Genomic DNA, 22,780 nt, shown 5'->3' with positions numbered 1-22,780 from the left:
TATTCTGTTATCCTACCAAAAATGGATAACCTCACATTTGTCAACATGTATTCCATCTGCCAGACCTTAGCCCGTTCACTTAACTTATCCAAATCCCTCTGCTGCCTTCCAGTTTCCTATGCACTTTTTGATTTACCGCTCATCTTCGTGTCGCCTGAAAACTTGTACACATTACCCTTGGTCCCTAACCCCAAATCATCCATGTAAATTGTGAAAAATTGTGGGTCCAATACTTCTTCCAGAGTGACACTAGTGGCTACTTATTGCCAACCAGAGAAACAGCAATTAAACCCCACGCTTTGCTTTCTATTAATTAACCAATCCTCAATCCATGCTACGACTTTATCCTGAATGCCATGCATCTTTATCTCATGCAGCATACTTTTGTGTGGCACCTTGTCAAAGGCTTTCTGGAAATCCAGATATACCACATTCATTTGTTCCCCTTTATCTACTGCATTGGTTATGTCCTCAAATAATTCCACTAAATTAGTGAGGCACAACCTGCCTTTTATGAACCCATGCTGCGTCTGCCCAATGGGACAATTTCTATCCGGATGCCTCGGTTTTTCTTCCTTAATGATAGATTCCAGAATCTTCCCTTCTACCGAAGTCATGCTGACTGGCCTATAATTACCCGCTTTCTTTTTACCTTCTTTTTTAAACAGCGGTGTGACGCTTGCTAATTTCCAATCCGCCGGCACCACCCCAGATTCTAGTGAATTTTGGTAAATTATCACTAGTGCATTTGCAATTTCCCTAGACATCTCTTTTTGCACACTGGGATGCATTCCACCAGTTCCTGGAGACTTGTCTACCTTTACCCCCATGAGCTCATACATCACTACCTGCTTAGTGATAACAATCCTCTCAAGGTCATCACCTGTCATAGCTTAATTTCTGTCAGTCGCTGCCATGTTATTTGTGACTTCCACTATGTAGACCGACCTAAAAATCCTGTTCAGTTGCTCAGCCATGTCCTCATCTCCCATTATTAAAACTCCCTTCACATCGTCTGAAGGACCAATATTTACATTACAATTGTTTTTTGTTTTTATCTATTTGTGGAAACTTTACTATCTGTTTTTATATTCTGAGCAAGTTTATTCTCATAATCTATGTTAGTCTTCTTTACCGACGGTTGGTAGCTTTCTGTTGCCCCCTAAATATTTCCCAGACCTCTGTTCTCCCAATTAATGGTTGCCACTTTGTTTGCTCTTCCTTCAATTTAACACTCTCCCTTATTTCTTTAGATATCCACTGTCGATTTTCTCTCTTTCTACAGTCCTCCGTTTTTCTTGGTATAAACCTTTGCTGAGCACTGTGGGAAAGTCGCTTGGGAGCTTCTCCACTGTTGCTCAACTGCTCGACCATAAGGTCTTTGCTCCCAGTCTACTTTCGCTAGATCTTCTCCCTTCCCACCTAATCTCCTTTGTTTAAGCCAAAAAACCCGAGTAGATTATTTTACCTTCTCACTCTCCATCTGTATTAGAAATTCCCACATATTGTGATCGCTCCTTCCGAGAGGATCCCAACTATGAGATCATGAATCATCCAGACTCATTACACAGGACAAGATATAGGACCACCTGTTCCCTCGTAGGCTTAATTATATACTGATCTAGGAAACTATTGCGGATACATTCTATAAACCTCCTCCTCAAGGCTGCCTTGACCGACCTGGTTAAACCAATCGACCTGTAGGTTAAAATCCCCCATGATAACTGCTGTACCATTTCTACATGCATCCGTTATTTCTTTGTGTATTGCCTGCCCCACCATAATGTTACTATTTGGTGGTCAATAGATTACTCCTATCAGTGACTTTGTCGCATTACTATTTCTGATTTCCACCAGATGGATTCAACCTTATCCTCCATACAAGCGATGTCATGCCTTACTGTTTCCCGGATGTTATCCTTAAATAACAGAGTTACACCAACTCCCTTACCATCCTTCTTTCCTTCCGACTAGTTGATACCCTCGGATATTTAACTCCCAGTCGTTACCATTCTTTAAACATGTTTCAGTGATGGCCACTAAATCCTAATCATTCGCGATGATTTGCGCCATCAACTCATTTACTTTATTCCGAACACTACGAGCATTCTGGTAAAGTACACTTATGTTGTTTTTTTTCACATGTTTTAAATCTTATCACCTCGATCAGTAACCTCGCCTAAGTTATATTTCCGCTTAACCTTTCTCCTAATTTTCCTTCTCGTTGCACACATATCTTCATGTAACAACCTGCCACGTCACTTGCCATTAATGTTTTAAATTCCCGTTTTATTCATTAGTGTTACTGGGCCTATTCACTGAGCTCCCCTCAGTCACTGTACATTGTATTGTCGCCCTTCATGATTTTTGACTGTGGCTTCTCTGCCTTAAACTTTCCCCCATTACTTCCTTTTGCTACTGTCACTGTTGTACGACCTTCCAACTTCCTGCATAGGTTCACAACCCCCTGCCACATTAGTTTAAACCCTCCCCAAGAGCTCCAGAATACATCCCCAAGGAGATCGGTTCCAGTCCTGCCTAGGGGCAAACCGTCCGGTTTGTAGAGGACCAACCTCCCGCAATACCGTTTTCAATGCATCAGGAATTTCAATCCCTCTCTCTTGCACCCTCTCTCTCTCTCGAGCCACGCACTCATCCTATATATCCTGAAATTCCTACTCTGACTAGCTCGTAGCACTGGTAGCAATCCTGAGATTACTATTTTGAGGTCCTACTTTTTAGTTCAACTAACTCCGTAAATTCAGCTTGTTGGACCTTGTCCCGTTTTTACCCTAAATCTTTGGTCCCTATGTGCACCACGGCAGCTGGCTATTCACCCTCCTCCCCCAGAATGTTCTGCAGCCGCTCCGAGACATCCTTGACCCTTGAACCAGGGAGGCAACATACCATCCTGGAGTCTCGATTTCGTCCGCAGAACAGCCTGTCTATTCTCCTTACGATTGAGACCCTATCAGTGTAGCCCTACCATTCTTCTTCCTGCCCTGCTGCCCAGCAGAGCCAGCCACGGTGCCATGAACTTTGATCCAGGAGACAATGTCATTTCGAGGCGATTTGAGGCAATACCATATTAACACAGAGGAAGGTGGGAATCTGGAAGGATGCAAGAGGCGGGAAACCTCATGCCATTGAAGAAGTATTTAGGTGAGGACTTGATACTTCGTAACATACACGTCGAGGGACCAATTGCTGAAACTGGAATAAGAATAGTTATGTGCCAGGCGGCTGCCACAAAACCTCTGGGCCGAATGGGCTCTCTGTATCCTGTAAAACTCTATGACAACTCTGTCCCCTCAGCGACTTGCCTTCTTATATATAAATACATGAAAAAACATTTAAATTAGAAATAAACCCCTTAACTGTGATGTAAAATTAGTATTTGACGGTGGATCGATTGCAAATTGTCGGGGAAAGTTCCAATCTGAGAGCACCGTTTCCTCGGGAAACATTATCCCGATCTTTACGACCGAAGGCCATGGCAGCAGAGTATATTTTGTTCCGCAATCACTCCATTGCAGTGTTGGAGCCCCTGGGCTTGTTTTCCACCGAGCAGTTAACATCAAGATGAGCTTCAACTTAAGTTTTCAAAATCATAATCGACATCAATTGATTGCATAAGGATGAATCATCTTTATTTGCATAATAGTGCGTCGCCAGTGGACACTCAATATATCCTGATTGGCACAGGAAGCAAACGGGCATAAGGGGGCCTTTTTCTCCACAGCGAGCTGCTTGACTGGAATCAACGTCTTGAAATGTCAACAGAGGCAAAAGCAAAACTGAAAATAAATCGGATGTTTCCCTGCCGGCAAAAAAGGATACCTGGATATCAGGAGATTCTGGAAGTGTGTTTAGTAATAAAGGCTCCTCAAACGGCACTTTGGCGCCGCATTGGAACAGGCTTTGATTCTAGAATTCTAGGAATGGTTTTGATGCTCCTTCTATTCATTCTTATTTCTCAATTTCAGTGGTTTTCCTGATTGAAAAGAGCGTTTCACAAAGTAAGTGGCGACATATCTCTCTAATTTCATAAACTTGCCTTGAACTATTAATTTTGGTCCGGTTTAATCAATCCTTTTTTATGGTAATTGATCTGAATGTTGTCACCCATCGAGCGATAACACTGACAATGGCAATGCAGGACCAGATTGTCAATGAGACCGGAAATGCCGTATTTTCTGTGGACACGTTGACCCATTCACACACATCCGGAGAGAATGACGAAGGAGGCATGTAGTGTTCAACTTGGCAATAGCTGAAGTTATGTAAAATATGAGTATTCATTTTATTTTTGCAGTTAAAATTCCAAATATATGTACAGCACATCCAAAGCTTTCGTTGTAAGCCTTCAAACTGCTCTAGTCTCCAATTGAGGCCTGTCATCAGATTACAGAATAAACTGCAAAAACGATCACCCTCATGTCTGAAACTAACAACTAACTCAGATGCTCTAGCAGATTTAAAACACTCACCTAGTGAGTAATTGCTTGTTAGAATCGCCCATGAAATGGGCTTCTTCTACTTCGGATATTTTTCTCATTTGCCACCTGAGCAGAAATGAAATGTCTCGTGCATGAAAAAGGTCAGAATTAGATAGATAGAGAAATACAGCACAGAACAAGCCCTTCGGCCCTCGATGTTCTGCCGAACTTTTGCCCAAGGTTAATCATAGAATTTGGGTCACTACGGGTAATTTATCATGGCCAATCCATCCAAACTGCACATCTTTGGACTGTGGGAGGAAACTGGAGTACTGGGTGGAAACCCACGAACACTCGGGGAGGATGTGCAGACTCCAATTGTCCTCGAATAGCACTCCCATCCAATGGCCTCACCAAAATTATTTGATTTATACAGTGCAGTAATGCAGTAACACGTCCTAAACGCTACAAGGGAGCAAATATGCAGTGAACAGCGAGCATGGAGATATCATTGGAGATGAGCAAAAGCTGACTAGAAGGGAGGTCTTCAAGGGGGAGTGACCCAAGCGGAGAGATTAGAGGGCGAAAACCAGAGCTCAGGTCCCAAAGCAGCTGCAGGAGCTCATTATATGGCAATGCAAAGTCTGAGTGAGCTCTCGGGCCACAATTAATTGGTGTGGAGATATCAGCGGGACTCAGGAGTTCGAGAACTGAACACAGATTGGGATGACACGATGGACCTTGGAGAGTTCCGGAAAATAACATTTTTCCTCTTTCAACCAGGCAGTTTTAAAATTAATTGTCTGTCGTTTCGGTGAGCAAAATGTTCATCTTCGAGAATGGAGCTCCGACATCAATGGGCCTCAGTTGGCATGGGGCACAGCATACTAATATTCTGTTACATTCATTATGAGTAGCGTGACAAATGTGTTCTCCGCCTGTTGAGAGTTGGAATACACATGAGAGAAGGCAGCAAAGACAGGTGGACAGAGACGGGTCATGGAGATTGACGTTTTTTGTCTGAGAAATGATGCATTAATGGGGGATGAACTCAACTTAGGGTCAAATATGATATCAATATGTTGATGTATCACTGAGCTCAGGCCGGATATCAATAAGAAGGATCCAGTTCTTGTCTGGGGAACGGTTTACAGGGTGCCAAGGGAGGACTGGTGTTTGGGATGAGGTTATTGACATGAACACTGAAAGCAGATTCATAGGGAGGCCATCAAAATACGCGTTTCCTCCATTTCCAATACAAATCCAAACTCGGTATACGACAATGGTCCTTAACTAAAAGCTCGCTCCAACTGCTGCCTTCCTTTTGATTTTAGATTAATATCACACCATGTAATGCATCACTTCGCAGAGTACCACCAGCAGATTCTCGTGAAATCATAGAATTTACAGTGCAGAAGTTGATTCGGCCCATCGACTCTGCACCGGCTCTTGGAAAGAGCACCCTATCCACGGTCAACATCGCCACCCTATGCCCTGACCCAGTAACCCCACCCAACACTAAGGCAATTTGGACACTAAGGGCAATTTATCATGGCCAATCCACCTAACCTGCACATCTTTGGACTCTGGGAGGAAACCAGAGCACCCGGAGGAAACCCACGCAAACACGGGGAGGACGTGCAGACTCCGCACAGACAGTGACCCAGCCGAATAGAACCTGACACCCTGGAGCTGTGAAGCAATTGTGCTATCCACAATGCTACCGTGCTGCTCCCAATTCTGAAAGGCCTATTCGTGAGGGCAGTAATTTGAACAGACAAATAACAAATAACTTCACAACACAGGAACAGTCCCTTTGGCCTACCAAGCCTGCGCCAATCCAGATTCCCGATTTTGACAGTACTTATGTCCAGCGATCTATATCCCTCCATTCTCCGACCGTTCACGTATCTAGCAAGATAGGTCTTGAACGTTGCTATCGACCTGACAACCACTCCATCCACTTGCAACGCTTTCCCGGCGCCCAACAACGTCTGCGTGACAAACAACTCCCCGTGAACTTTCTCCTTCTCACTTTGAACCTCTCGGCCTTGAAATTGAGACTTCCACCCTGTGAATAAGTTCTGACTATTCACCCTGTCTATACTTCTCTTAGATTCGTGGACTTCAATCAGGTCACCCTGCAGCCACCGTCTTTCCAACGGAAACAATCCGAGTTGATGCAACCTCTCCTCAGAGTTAACTCCCTCCAGACCTGCAATATACCAGTACATTTTGTTTGCACTCTGTCCAAACTAACCACGCTCATCTGGTACAGTGGCGAACAGAACTTCACATAAGTTCTTCAAATGTGACCTAAATAAGGTTTTATGCGACTGTAACATGATATGCCATCCATTGTACCCTTGCGGGTGAAGGCAAGATTACTGTTTGCAATTTTCATAGAAATCTGGACCTGAACGTTCATATCTCAGTGTATGTCAATGCTTTTAAGGGCTGTGCCATTTAGTCAATAATTCAGACCTTAATTTTATCTTCCAAAATGCATCCCCTCGCATTTGTCCGGATTAAACTCCACTTGCCATTTCTCTGCCAAACTCGCCTATCTATCAATATTCTCTTTTTTAAAATGAATTTAGAGTACCCAATTCATTTTATCCAATTAAGGGGTAATTTAGCGTGGCCAATTCGCCTACTCTGCACATCTTTGGGTTGTGGGGCTGAAACCCACGCAAACTCCACACGGACAGTGCAACCAAAGCCGGATCGAACCTGGGACCTCAGCGCTGTGAGGCAACAGGTCTAACGCTCTGCACACCGTGCTGCCCCTAATGTTCTGCTATGTTATCTGACAGACCCCGTCACGATCTGCAACCCATTGCATAGGGTAGCGTTTGTCATAAAACATGCTAAATAGGGCACCGAAGTTTTGTTCCACATCACTTACATATATTAAAACAAATATAGTCCAAGCCTGATCGCTGTGGAACACCACGAGTGACATAACTCTATCCTCAAACACTCCCTTGCACTGCTACTCTCTGTCGCCTGTTGCCAAGCCTTAAACAATCTAGCTAGCAGACCCGACTCCCACGCGACTTTATATTTTGTAGCAGTCTGCCATGAGGGATCTTTTCAACGCCATACTAAAGTCCATGTAGACGACATCACCACGCTATCCCTCATGAATTAATTTTGGCACCTCTTCAAAAAACTCAATGAAGTTGGTAAGATAATGCTGCCTCCGGACAAGTCCATTCGTTTCAAAATGCTAATAACCCCTTTACCTCAGTCGTTCTCCTACATCTTCCTCGCCAATGACGTCAGGCTCACCAGCTGATAGTTACATCGTTTATCATTGCTTATCGTCTTAAACAAAGGGGATTTAGCTATTCTCCGGAACCACGACTATGGTCAAAGATGATGCAAAGTTTTCTGTGAAAGCCCTCGATTTTCCTCTCTGGACTCCCACGACCCTGGAATACATTCCAACACTCAGAGGGCACAGGTCTAAACTGAATGCATTGATAGATATACAGCACTTGCTCCTTCATTTTGCTGATGTGTCCTCCAGTTTTCACACACCCTTAGAATCATATAATTTGCAGTGCACAGGAGGCCATTCGGCCTATCGAGCCCACCGTCCTTGGAAACCGCACCCTACTCAAGGCCACACCTCGATCTTGCCCCCATAACCCAGGAAGCCGTCCTACCTTTTTGGCAATAAGGGGCAATGTATCATGGCCAGTCCCTCGAAACTGCACATCTGGTGCTGGTGGGAGGAATGCAGAGCACCAGTAGGAAACCCATGCAGACAAATGGAGAACGTGCAGACTGCGCACGAACGGTTACAAAAGCGACAATGTAACATGGGACCCTGTAGCTGTGAAGCAACAGAGCTGGCCACTGTGCACACTTGCCACCCAAACATTGTACTCCTGTGCCACCCATCCCTAAATTCAACACCCGTCATGCTCCTGTCCTTGGTGAATACCGAGGCAAAGTACTCTCTGAGGAACTCAGCCACTTCATCTGACAACGGATGCCCTCTCTCCTTCGTCCTGGAGTGGGACTACTCTTTCCGCTGGTACCCTCTTGCTCCTTGTAGTATAAAATGCATTGGGATTTTCACAAACCATGCTTGTCATTTACATTTCATGGCCAATTTAACCTCACATAAGTCCCCGTTTGAGTGTTTCAGTCTTGACAGAGTCACTCGCCTCTGTAATAATGTATATACTTATTTCAACGAAGAGAGTCCATTGTTTCAAATTACACAGATTAAATAGATTTTCACACTTTTAAATCACATTGACAAATCAGTTGTACTTAACATAAATATTGACGTCAAATTAAACCTTTTCTGATCAAACATCTCACTTTGGAAAGGGTATTCCAATGATTATTATATGTATTGTTATTTTATTTACTACTTTCAGAACTTGTTACATTTCATATCTGTGTCATTGGCTGAGCTGAGCTATTGAAGTGTATTCTGCAATTTCAAATATCTCACTATTTTTTTGCAACCAAACTCCTTAAAGCCATATTGGTCAACATGAGATACCGGAGCAAACATTTCTCTCCAGCTGAGTTCAGCAGTTACTGACTTATAACATTCCCACTGTCAACGAAGTCCTCATGATCTATTTAACAGACATTTCTGTTTCTTCCTACACAGGTCCCCTGGCAAACGCAAATATATCACTTGATCAACCGACTGGAGTGTATTTAGAAACAGAGAATGTCACCATTATATGCACCTACCAGACATCTTATTCTGATAAAACCTTCTACGTATACAAAGATGGTCAACATTTTAATGGTTATAGAATTACCACACTGGACATCTCTGCAACCTTCTCGTTTGCGGCAATCGGCAATGGAGGAGATTTTGAGTGTTATTGCGACTGTGTGCATGGTCAGATAACATCCGTAGTGAGCAAATTTGTGAGGGTGACAATAGCAGGTGAGGAACTGAAAACAGTATGTATTTTAAGATAACTTCTTAAGATCATTGTTATTTTACATAGCATGTTTCATCTCGTGGAAGTAAAAGTAAGGTCAGATACTGGGGGGAGTACTTTAACTGAAGAAATTCACTGACAGAACGCATGAATGTTTGGGGCCTGGATAGTTGATCTATAATTTTTAGCCAGTGGAGACCAGAAGACCAATCAGGAGGAGGTGTAATGTATCCAGTCCACAGATGATGGGGTCTGTAACTGAGCTGCAGACAGTGATCATTGCCACATGATGGCGCAGTCACTCCCACGCTGCGTGATTAATTAGAGAGTGCTGCACTCAGGAGTTCGATCTAAATAATTTAGGTTTGAGGCCGATAATCCACGCAGCACTCCTGCTACAGCCCGTCCGTTTCCGTTACTGCGGAGGTACTGCACTCTTGAAGGTAGATGTCTATCATCCAGGAACTGAGCTCCATTAAACAGGCTGACACGAACCTCGGTGCCAGTACTGAAGAGGGCTGCACTGGACGAGGTAGACGTATATGCATTCAGACCTGAGCTTCATAATCCATCCAGACACTAGCCCCCAACCCAAACCCGTGGAGAGCTGCACTGTCGGAGGGAATACGTGCATGAGCAGAATTAAGCAGATTTGCTAGCACTCTCATGAGGCAGGAGAAAGCAGAGTTAACTCCCACTCCATGCAATCCCTTTTTAAATTCGTGTTTCCTAGATGTTGGTTTCGCTGGCTAGGCCACAATCTATTTCAAACCCCGAACATCGCTTCAGAATGTGTTGGTGAGTTGCCTTCTTGAAGCGCAGTCCCTTGTGCTGTACACACTGTTGGAGAGGAAATACCCCGATCTTCACACTGGGACACTAAAGGCACGGCGATATATTTCCAGCCACTGAGTTTATTTGCCACAGGATGCCTAGCCACTGACCTGCCCTTCTCGCCACGGTATTTGTAAAGCTAGTCCAGTTCCGTTTCTGGGTTTAGTACTCGACTCAGAGGAACATCTGCAGTCATGTCCAGACAATGATATGAGTGACCTTCAACAACGGCAACCTTCATACACTGCGCTTGGAATGACTCAAAAGAGAGGACAGTTTCAGAACTGATTCCCATTGACTCCAGTTTTGCGAAGGCTCCTTGATTCCATATTCGATCCAATGCACCTTCGATATCAATGAAAGTGTTAGCTTCGTTTGGGGTCCAGCTCTCCTTTCCTTGTTTAGCCCAAGGCTGTAATGATATGAGCAGGTGAGTAACCGTGATAGAACCGAATCCGAGTGGCAAGTTATTGATGGGGAAGTTCCGCTTGATAGCACTGTTGATGGCCAGATCGACCACTTAACAATGATCGGGAATAGCCTGATCTGGCGGCAATTGACCGGGCTGGATTTCGCATACTTTTTGTGCACAGAACATAACTGGGCAACGTCGATAATTTCAGTGTTGTAGATGTACCCTGGTTCGGTGCGCGATATGTTCTGCAGCACAAGTTTTCAGTGCAATCGAGCACCATAATTTAGGACCGAATCCAGCCTCTGACTTGTAGACAAAATACAGCAGGGTGCAAAAATCTACAATTATCCGTGAGCAATTCGTGTGGATTATCTGGAAGCAGTATTGATCCCTGAATCAGTAAAACTGAAACATGAGACTCGGCGTCCTGAAATGAAAATGAAAATCGCTTATTGTCACGAGTAGGCTTCAATGAAGTTACTGTGAAAAGCCCCTAGTCGCCACATTCCGGCGCCTGTCCGTGGAGGCTGGTACGGGAAAGGGAGAGGCTGGCAAGAAGAAGCTAGGGGAAGGATTACACCACATGGCCTGTCCATACTTTCCCACAGCTCAATCAGATAATGTTCACTCATGTACATCACCGTTCCAATTGTTAACACGGATAGCTTGGCGGTGGGCAAAGTCACCCACTCTGTTTGCGTATCTCTGCATCACAAACATATGGAACTGCGATTCTGCACAGGAAGACTTTGGGGAAATGAGGAATGAGCACTGCTCAGAAAGCTAGTGATGGAACAAACCTGATCGACTTTAACCTGGTGTTGTGAGATTTCTTACTGTTCTCACCCCAGTCCAACGTTGGCATCTCCACATCATGGCCACCATCGACACTGCAAACTGCCGGCGTAAAGTGATGAGAATCTCCAGGAAGAGCACGCATATAGACACTGACATTACGTTGAATAAAAAAACACCTGAGGAAGGAGCAGTGGTCCGAAAGCTAGTGATTGGAAAAAAACTTGTTGGACTTTAACCTGGTGTTGTAAGACATTTAACAGTGTTCTACCAATTTTTAACCGTAGATCCGCTAACAAAGCCAAATGCAGTCCTTGATCACGGACAGGTGTGCATCTAAGAGGAGAGACTTTCGCCATTACCTGCAAAGATGATCGGAAACAAAACTTCATTTGCACAAAGATTGGCAGCATGGTAGCATTGTGGATAGCACAAATGCTTCAAAGCTCCAGTGTCCCAGGTTCGATACCGGCTTGGGTCACTGTCTGTGTGGAGTCTGCACATCCTCCCGTCTGACGTGGGTTTCTTCCGGGCGCTCCGATTTCCTCCCACAGTCCAAAGATGAGCGGATTAGGTGGATTAGCCATGATAAATTGCCCTTAGTGTCCAAAATTGACCGTAGTGTTGGGTGGAGAACTGGGTTATGGGGATAGGGTGGGGTCTTGGCTTGGGTAGGGTGCTCTTTCCAAGAGTCGGTGCAGACTCAATGGGCCGAATGGCCTCCTTCTGCACTGTAAATTCTATTTAAATAAACAAAGCCTCTCCTCCAGGCAAATTGACACAAACGTCAATATTGGAACAACCCATGTTACCGGTCGAAGAAGTGAAGGGTGATATGCCTGTCAATATGACATTGTCGACGGTGGCCGGCAGCTAATATCCCCAATGAGCGAGACTGTGAAGGTGACTATATCAGGTAAATGACATACAACAAACAATACATGTTATCGTGTTAATTCCATGGGATTTAAATATGTTTCATTTCAACTCTGAATCAAGGCAACCAATTTTAATTTGCATTTGTGGTGGCTCCATGACACAGCGGTGGTCCAGTAGAAGTGGGCTGCATTTCCATATCAGTGTCCATTTTATTCCTTAATAATTAATTTTATACATGACAGAATGTGGCATTAATTCACCAACCGTGCATCCACTGTGCTCGTGAGGGCTGAGGGAGCCGGTATGGGGAGTCGGTGGCGGTGAAATTAGTGGCAGGGTGTGAGGGGTCTGCCAGTAGGGATTGATTCATTCATGAGTGGAAGATATTGAGCATCCTCCAGTGAAATCAGTGTCTTATACATTATAGGGCTTGTTATATAATAAAAGTCTCGAATTTCCGAATCTGCTATTGATTTTCTATATCGATAAATGGCCTATTCCATTCCTACATCTCCGAAGGAGTGGTATATAATGCTTCTTCAAAAACCACCCTACACAAATCACTCGTGATTAATTCTCCGTGTTGGCATGACCAATATTTCGAAATCTGTTCGGATAGTTTTCATATAGGTTTTCCGGACTGATAATCGCAGCTTTGTCTCGGTGATCAGCAGGTTGTGCTATGGACTCCAATTCCAATGATTCTGGTTCCATAAAGTCAGCTAACATTTCACACAGTTCCAGGGCTGAGCGAGTGTTCCACTTCGGATGGAGATCTGCATAATTATAAAATTATAGAATTTACAGTGCAGAAGGAGGCCATTCAGCCCATCGAGTCTGCACCAGCTCTTGGAAAGAGTACCCTACCCAAGGTCAACAACTCCACCCTGTCCCCATAACCCAGGAACCCCACACAACAGTAAGGGCAATTTTGGACACTAAGGGCAATTTATCATGGCCAATCCACCCAACCTGAACATCTTTGGACTGTGAGAGGAAATCGGAGCACCCGGAGGAAACCCAGGCACACACGGGGGAGGATGTGCAGACTCCGCACAGACAATGACCCAAGCCGGAATAGAACCTGGAACCCTGGAGCTGTGAAGCGATTGTGCTATCCAATTTGGAGATCCAAACTCCAGTCAGGCAAAGTCCCTGTGCCAGTATTGATGAAGTGCTGAAATGTCAACACTTATATATATATATATATATATATATATATATATATATATATAATATATGTATAGATATATATATATATATGCTCGTGAGTAATCGAGACAGACACCCCAGCCTGTATACTGAGGGTGTGTTACGCTGTTGGGGGCATATATATTTATATGCATAGGCTCGCACTTCAACTGCATAATACAGTGTATCGCGTCCGCCAGTGCCAGGATTGTGGGTGCACATCGCTGTTGGAGGTGGATGTGTCCCCCTGAGGACTTGAGCTTCATTATTCAGGCTGACATTACCGGCCGCACAAACACTGTAGCGATAGTGAGGGGGTAGCTCACATGTTTGGAAGGTCGGGGAAATGGCTGGTTTAATCCCAGAAATCATCTATCTCTCAAAAGGAAAAGTGTGGCCTGTGTTGCACGGAGACTAAGGGTGCTTCCAGGGAGATCAATGGAGATGTTTGGCCCTAATATATATATTTTTTTCTGATACAAGTATAACTCTTCTATCGACTGTTTATGTACTGTAGATACGCTAACAAAGCCAAATGCAGTCCTTGATCAATCGACCAGTGTGTATGTGAGAGGAGAGACTCTCACCATTACCTGCACAGTGACTGGAGATAATCGAGAAAAATACTTCAATTTTTACAAAGATGAACATTTTTTGTACCGCCGTCAATTGACATAAATGGCAATATTGGGATATTCTGTGTCATGGATACACGAAATGAAGGTCGATACGCTTGTCGTTATGTAATTGTCGTCGGTGGTAGGCAGCTAATATCCCCAATGAGCGAGACTGTGGAGGTGATGATATCAGGTAAAACACATACAAGATAAAATTCTATGTTTATTCTGTGGGGTTTACATATTGAATATTTCGGCTCCGGTTCACGGCAGTAACAACTTAACATTCAATTGGGGTGGCTCTGTATCAAGGGGTTACACGGTAGAAGCGGCAGTATTTCTTAATGAGTGTCCATTTCATTCCTAAACAATTGATTCTCTAAATGAAAGAATGTGGCATGAATTCATGGATGTTACATCGGCTGTGTCCTGGGGACTCAGAGAGCCGGTATGGGTAGTGGGTGGTAGTGTAATTGGGGACAGGGTGTGAGGATATGTTAGGAGAGAAAGGTTCATTCACTCGGGGGCGGGGGGGCGGGGGGGGGGGGCTATTTACTAGCTCCTGTGATTTCGGAGTTGATGACATAATATTGCCTGAAAGGAGCGGCCTCTGCCATTTATTTTCTGTACCAACGAATGATCAATTCCGTTCCTACAGCCCCCATGGAGAGTTAAATGTTGCTTCGTTAAACACCACTGCCATGTGAGAGTACATTTAAGAAATGGGTGTGGATATAAATGTCTGTAATGAGAGTACCTTTAAGAAATGGATGTTTATTACTGCAGTGATGCCTGGGTGGAGCTGGACTCTGGCAGATTTTAGCATTTGCTTTCGGCTTTTTGATGCAGGGTGGGTTTGGTTTCATTTTAGTTTTGGAGAAGCTGAAATCACAGCAGGGTGTGTATGAATCTCTGCAAGCATATGAATGTTCATTTGGGGTTTTCAGACTTCTTACTGCTCTCAGTAGAGAACTTAAACATGATGTGCTTCTGTTAAAATATTTTGTTTTAAGTCTTATGGAAGTTAAAATGAAAGTAAGGATCACTTAGTGTTGCATTCTTTGGGGCTTGTATTTGAATTAATCGTTGCCAAGATGTTCACTGTTTGTTTTGAAAAGGTGAGCTTAAGTTCATAGATTAAACATCGTTTTGCTTTAAAAAATAACATTCCATATCTGCTCTACCACACCTGTAGAGTGGGCCGTGTGCTCCCCATACCACAATCCATTCGATGTTGTGGGTCAAGTGAACTCCACGATATACTTTGTGGTTCTCTACTACTGGCCCATAACACCAGTCTCCAACCACCAGCCACCCAACTCGTCATTCACTCTATTTATTGGTATGACCAATAGTTCAACTTCTTTTGCCTGGTCTCCATGCAAATTCTCGGTGCATATAATTCCTGTTTTGTCTCGAATATATATATTTACGTTCAACAGGTTAATCCAGACGGACACCCACGTATATTATCAAGGTTAATCTGACTGTCACTCTCGTCGGAACCTGTAATGCGTGCTACACTATTGGAGCGAGATACATATAATCTTGGACCTGAGCTCGATAATCTAGTCTGACACATCTCCTGGTGGAGATACCGGCGTTGGACTGGTGTTAGCACAGTAAGAAGACTTACAACACCAGGTTAAAGTCCAACATGTTTCTTTCAAACACGAGCTTTCGGAGCACCGAGGAAGGAACAGTGCTCCGAAAGCTCGTGTTTGAAACAAACCTGTTGGACTTAAACCTGGTGTTGTAAGAAGTCTTACTCTACATCTCCGGGTGCCAGTATTGAGGGTGCATTTCACTATTAGAGGTTGCTATGTACACACGGGGACGTGTGCTTCATAATTCAGGCTGCCAATACCGCCTGTAAGAACCCAGTGGCTTTAGTGAGGGAGAAGCTCAGTTGGATGTCAGGCCAATTTGTTTTCCGGAGAGAAGACAACAGTGGGATTTATCTCACGGGCAGCCAGCGGTATCCATGTGACAGCATCGTGTCAGCCGTTCCCCTTGCCTGCGGTGTGTGAACGGAAGGTTCAACAATTCAACAATAAATCCAAACAATTGGCTCTCTCCATAAAATGGGGAGGATGACTAAGGATGCTTTCAGACAGATCAATGGAGATGTTTGTACTAACAATGGTGCTAATATGTATTCTTCTGATACATTTATAACTATTCTGTCCACTTTATCTTTACCATAGATCCTCTAGCAAAGCCAAGGGCAGTCCTTGATCAATCGACCGGAGTATATGTCAGAGGAGAGACTCTCAGTATTACCTGCAGTGTGACTGGAGATAATCGAGACAAATACTTCAAATTTTACAAAGATAAACAATATTTGTACTTCCCTCAAATTGACAGAAACGGCAATATTGCAAGATTCTGGGTCACTGATAGAAGAAGTGAAGGTCGATACGCCTGTCAATATGACATTTCCGTCGGTGGTCGGCGGCTAATATCACCAATGAGCGAGACTGTGGAGGTGACGATATCAGGTAAATAACATGGAAGAAAAATGTCTATGTTTATTCTGTAGGGTTTAAGTACTGAATATTTCAGCTCCGGTTCACGGCAGTAACAACTTAACTTCCATTTGTGGTGGCTCCGTATCACCGGCATGGCGCGGTAGAAGGGCCAGTATTTCCAAATGAGTGTCTATTTCATTTCTCAACAATTGATTCTCTAAATGACAGAATGTGGCATGAATTCATCGATGTTGCATCGGCCCTGGTCTTGGGGACTCAGAGAGCCGGTATGCGTAGTGGGTGGTAGTGAGATTGCGGGAACGGTGTGTGGGCTATGTCGGTAGGGAAAGGTTCATTGAATAGTGTGGGGTATTTTCTAGCTCCAGTGAAATCACAGTCCTGTGATTTCGGAGTTTATTACATAATATTTCTTCATAGGCCTGGAGTCTGCCATTGATTTTCTGCAGCATCGAATGACCTATTCCGTTGCTACAGCCCCCATTTCGCTTCGGTAAACACCACTGTCATGTGAGAGTACCTTTAAGAAATGGGTGTGGATATAAATATCTGTACTGAGAGTACCTTTAAGAAATGGATGTGTATTACTGCAGTGATGCCCGAAAGTGGGTGGAGCTGGACTCTCTGGCAGCTTTTTACATTCGCTTTCGGCTTTTTGCTGCAGGGTGGGTTTGGTTTCATTTTAGTTTTGGAGAAGCTGAAATCACAGCAGAGTGTGAATGAATCTCTGCAAGCTTATGAATGTTCATCTTGGGTTTTCAGACTTGTTACTGCTCTCATCAGTGAAATTAAACATGATGTGCTTCTGTTAAAATGTTTTGTTTTAAGTCTTGTGAAAGTTAAAAGGAGGGCAGCACGGTGGCCTAGTGCTTAGCACAACCGCCTCACGGCGCTGAGGTCCCAGGTTCGATCACGGCTCTGGGTCACTGTCCGTCTGGAGTTTGCACATTCTTACGGTGTCTGCGTGGGTTTCGCCACCACCACCCAAAAATGTGCAGAGTATGTGGATTGGCCACGCTAAATTGCCCTTAATTGGAAAAAATAATTGGGTAATCTAAATTTTTTTTTTAAAATGAAAGTTAAAGAAAAATAAGCATCACTCACTGTTGCATTCTGTGGGGCTTGTATTTGAATTAACGATGCTAAGATGTTCATTGTTCGTTTTAAAAAGTTTTACATGAGTTCATAGATTAAACATTGTTTTGCTATAAAAATAGTTTTCAATATCTTCTGTACCACACTTGTAGAGTGGGCCGTGTTCTCCCCATACCACAACCCATTCGATGTTGTGGGTCAGGTGAACTCCATGATACACTTTGGAGTTTTCGACTCCTGGCCCACAAGACCACTCTCCAAACTCCAGCCATACTAGTCGTCATTTACTCTCTTCGTTGGTATGACCAATAGTTCAACTTCTTTTGGCTTGTCTCCATGCAAATTCTCGGTACATATAATTCTTGTTTTGTCTCGGATATATATATTTACATTCACCGGGTTAATCCAGACGGACACCCATATGTATATTATCAGGGTTAGTCCAGACTGTCACTCTAGACGGAGCCTTTAATGAGTACTACACTATTGGAGCGAGGCACATATAGTCCTGGATCTGATCTGGGGCAGCACGGTAGCATGGTGGTTAGCATAAATGCTTCACAGCTCCAGGGTCCCAGGTTCGGTTCCCGGCTGGGTCACTGTCTGTGCGGAGTCTGCACGTCCTCCCCGTGTGTGCGTGGGTTTCCTCCGGGTGCACCGGTTTCCTCCCACAGTCCAAAGATGTGTGGGTTAGGTGGATTGGCCATGCTAAATTGCCCGTAGTGTCCTAAAAAAGTAAGGTTAAGGGGTTGGGGTTGTTGGGTTACGGTAATAGGGTGGATACATGGGTTTGAGTAGGGTGATCATTGCTCGGCACAACATCGAGGGCCGAAGGGCCTGTTCTGTGCTGTACTGTTCTATGTTCTATGATCTCTATAGTCTCGTCTGACAAATCACCCGATGCTAGTATTGAGGGTGCATGTCACTACTGCAGGTACTTATGTACGCACTGGGACGTGTGATTCATAATTCAGGGTGTAAAAACCCCGTATCTGGAGTGAGGGAGCAGCTCAATTGACTATGGCCTGTTAGTTATACAGAGAGACGCCAACAGTGGGTTTTACCTCACGGGCAGCCTGCGGTATCCATTTGACAGCACCTTGTCAGCCGGTCACCTTGCCTGCGGTGTGGTGAACGGCAGGTTAAATCCCAACACATGCTCTCTCTGAAAAAAAGGAGAGGGTGGCTTGTGTTCCTCAGAGACTAAGGGTACTTTCAAACAGATCAATGGAGATGTTTGTATAACAATTGCCACAATATATATCTTTCTGTTACAGTTCTAACTATGTTATCCACTTTTTTCTTTACCGTAGATCCGCTAGCAAAGCCGATGGCAGTCCTTGATCAATGGACCGGAGTATATATAAGAGGAGAAACTCTCACCATTACCTGCACAGTGACTGGAGATAATAGAGAAAAATACTTCAATGTTTACAAAGATAAACAACGTTTGTCCTCCAGTCAAATTGACAGAACCGACAATATTGGAAAATTCCAGCACATCGTTGGAAGACGTGAAGGGCAATATGCCTGTCAATATGAAATTTCCGTGCTGGGAAGGCAGCTAATATCCCCATTGAGCGACACTGTGAGGGTGACTATATCAGGTATATGACAAAAAATAGATAATATTATCGTGTTTATTTTATGGGCTTTACCTGTTGATTGTTGCTGCTCCGATCCACGGCAATCAAAAGTTGGCTTTCATTTGTGGTGTCATCGTGACACATGTTTGGCACGATGGAAGTCAGCAGTATTTACGAGTGAGTTTCCATTTCATTCGTCAACGACATTCTCTAAATGACAGAATATTGCATGATTTCACCGACAGTGCATCGACTGTGGTCGTGGAGACTCGGGGAGCCGGTATCGGGAGTGGGACGTGGTGATATTGGTGGCAGGGTCAGAGGGCTATGTTAGTAGGGAAAGGTTCATTCATTAGCGGGCGAAATTGAGATTCGAAGGTGAAATCATAGTCCTGTGGCTTTGGGGGTTTATTACAGGCTGAAAGCATCGGACACTGCTATTGATTTTCTATATCAACGAATACCCAATTCCGTACCTCCTTCCCCCTGGAGTGGTATGTACTGCACGTCAAATAACACTCTGCACCCACCTCGTCATTCATTGTCCTTGTTGGAATGACCGACATTTCAACTTTATTTGGATTATCTCCATTTAACATCTCCATATCTATAATTGTAGTTTTGTCTTGGAGATAGACAGGTGGTGATAAGGACTTCAATTACAATGATTTGGGTTCCATAACACGAGCCGAGACAACTCGCGAATCAAATAGTGAGCGAGTGTGTCACTGTCAAAATATCTGCATCCGTTCGGGTTGGAGATCGAAAGTCCAGGTCGGCACACCCTCGGTGGCAGTATATAGATTGTCCAGAAATATCCCGACCGACACCCTGACTGGCGCCAGTACTGAGGGATTCCAGCGTGATCGGAGCTAGATTCATGTAGTCTCTGGCCTGCGCTCCTTCATCCACGGTTCCAGTATTGAGGAAGAACTTCACTGTTGGAGGTGGATGTATACAAACCAGGTCCTGAGCTTCAGAATAGCGGCTGACATTTCCTCCAGCACCAACTTCATGCTTTATGTGAGGGCTAGGTCGACCAGACTATGTTTATTGAAGTCTAAAGCTGCTTCCACACAGTTCAATTGAGAAGTTTGTACCAACAATGACTGTACAATATATTATTTGGATACATTTACAATTATTGTATCCACATTATCTTCACCGTAGATCCGCTGTGAAAGCCAAGTGAGTCCTTGAACAATCGAACTGTGTACATGTAAGAGGAGAGACACTCACCTTCATCTGCACAGTGACTGGAAGTTAGCGGGGGGCGGGGAGCGGGGGGGGGGGGGGATTTTTACATTTCTCCAAACATGACCAGCATTTGTACTTCAGTCAAATAGACACAATGAACAAAAGTGGCTCATTCCAAGTCACTGGTAGAATCAGTCATGGGCGATATACATGTCACTATGGGACATCTATATGGGAAAGGCAGATATTAACCATAATGAGCAATATTGTGATGTTGACTAGAGCAGTAAGTGACTGGGAATAGAAGTAGCCACTTTTTTTATTTTATGTGGTTGGCATATTCAGAAAATCACCTTAAATGCCCTGTAACAAAAGAAAGTACCTTTCCTGATAGGAATAATTGTTCGGAATGAACATCCATTTCATGGCTCAACAATTGACTGTCTCCCTGACAAGATGTATGAAGGCTTCAGCCACTGCGCACCGACTGTGTTTGACACGACTGTACCGGGAGGGATGCCGGGAATCAGGAGGACGGTGTGAGTCGTTTGTCAGCAGGTGAATGATGATTTCACTGGGGGAGTGAGTGCGCATTCTCGGGTTAAATGTCAATATTTGGGACCTGCAATAGAACAATAACAGCATTTCCAGATCTTTGCTCCGCGCAAAAGCTGCTTTCGGAAAGCCCTTGTCACGAGAATGCTGTGGAATGCAGCGGTCCATCTTCCCTTGTCTAGCGTCCAATCCACAATGGATTTGTGGTGTCTCGTTCCCTGTGAAAACAATTGCCTCTCTACAGATTAATGGTCATTGTATCACGAATCTCCTGCTCCATCCAACGGTCACCTGTCCCGTTTCGTTTTGTTCTCTATTTATATTCCACCATAGCTCCTCTGGAACATCCAGTGATCATATTTTTACTCAGAGGGCGCTGGAAATTTGGAATTCGTTGCCGATCAGGGTGTTGGAGGTAGACAAACGCATAACATTTAAGAACTTTTTTAGATTTGTACTTGCGATCCCAGGCACGCAAGGCGAAGGGCCAAGTGCTGGAACATGGGATCAGAATGGTTATGTGGTTGTTTTTGACCAGTTTAGATGCCAAGGGACGATAGGGCCATTTCTTTGCTCGATGACACGATGACTCGATGGCGCTATGGCTGGGGTGTATGTATCCGGGTAAAAGGGCCACATTAACTGAACTGTGACTGTAGATACATGCGAGAAGATATTCAGATTTTCTGTTGTACGCAATGGTTACCCATAAATGCAATTGCCATACAGGAGAATTCTGACAGTTTCCATTAACATTAATTATACAATATTGTAAAAATGCGGTTATGAAGTTTTAATCAACAGTACTCGCCGAATTCCCTATTGAGCGAGTTTATGACGGTAACTGACTTTGTTTTAACACATCTAGTACTCGCTTACACTACTTTCACAGATTGAGCTCTTGTTCAACAGAAAGACAGTCTGACATTTACCGAATGGCCAGTCATGGTAACTGTGGTGTGCAATTTTTCCCAAGTTGCCTCTGAGAGAGTGTAAGAGTGGGAGATAATTTTATTCAGCAGAAAGTGTTTCGAACAGGAACCCTCGTCATTGCAGTCTAGCGCCCTTTCCAGGAACGGAAAGCTACAGGAAACTGACACAGGCATGGGTTTAGTCAGCATCGTGGGTCCTTATGTTTGACAAATCTTCTAAGTTTAAATGTAACGGAACCTCCTCCTCTCATACTGATCATCTCTTGGCCGAATCCCTGTGGGTCTCCTGGTGTAGGGACTGATGTAAACAAGGGGGATGTATAGTAGCGGCATGATTATAACATAGAACATAGAACAGTACAGCACAGAACAGGCCCTTCGGGCCTCAATGTTGTGCCGAGCCATGATCACCCTACTCAAACCCACGTATCCACCCTATACCCGTAACCCAACAACCCCCCCCCCCCCCTTAACCTTACTTTTATTAGGACACAACGGGAAATTTAGCATGGCCAATCCACCTAACCCGCACATCTTTGGACTGTGGGAGGAAACCGGAGCACTCGGAGGAAACCCACGCACACAGGGGGAGGACGTGCAGACTCCACACAGACAGTGACCCAGCCGGGAATCGAACCTGGGACACTGGAGCTGTGAAGCATTTATGCTAACCACCATGCTACCCTGCTAACATTGGAGGAACTGCGGTCAATTGACGGCTGAGGTCAGGCTAACTTGTGATTGGGTGTGAACTTCTGTGACGTCGCAGCGATCAGCCCACTGATGTTATCCCATCCCCGACATTCCCGAGATCCATGGTTCAGACGG

The 22,780-nt window shown here is 44.4% G+C and overlaps 1 protein-coding gene across 1 annotated transcript in view; it reads left to right on the top strand.

Annotated features, from left to right (window-relative positions):
- Positions 1–14,110: 14,110 nt before the first annotated feature.
- The window catches only part of LOC119960738 (immunoglobulin superfamily member 1-like), a 34,374-nt gene continuing 25,704 nt past the window's right edge, over positions 14,111–22,780 (top strand). Inside the window, exons 1-3 of the mRNA XM_038788352.1 lie at positions 14,111–14,291; positions 16,306–16,599; positions 18,996–19,289. Of these exons, the coding sequence (XP_038644280.1) occupies positions 14,186–14,291; positions 16,306–16,599; positions 18,996–19,289 (694 nt within the window). The 5' untranslated portion in view covers positions 14,111–14,185. The remainder of the gene's footprint in view (positions 14,292–16,305; positions 16,600–18,995; positions 19,290–22,780) is intronic.

This window comes from Scyliorhinus canicula, unplaced genomic scaffold (genome assembly GCF_902713615.1).
Source record: "Scyliorhinus canicula unplaced genomic scaffold, sScyCan1.1, whole genome shotgun sequence".
In the NCBI taxonomy this organism is placed as follows: domain Eukaryota; kingdom Metazoa; phylum Chordata; class Chondrichthyes; order Carcharhiniformes; family Scyliorhinidae; genus Scyliorhinus; species Scyliorhinus canicula.
The sequence above is the reverse complement of the archived record's forward strand: the minus strand, read 5'-3'. Positions and strand labels throughout refer to the sequence as shown.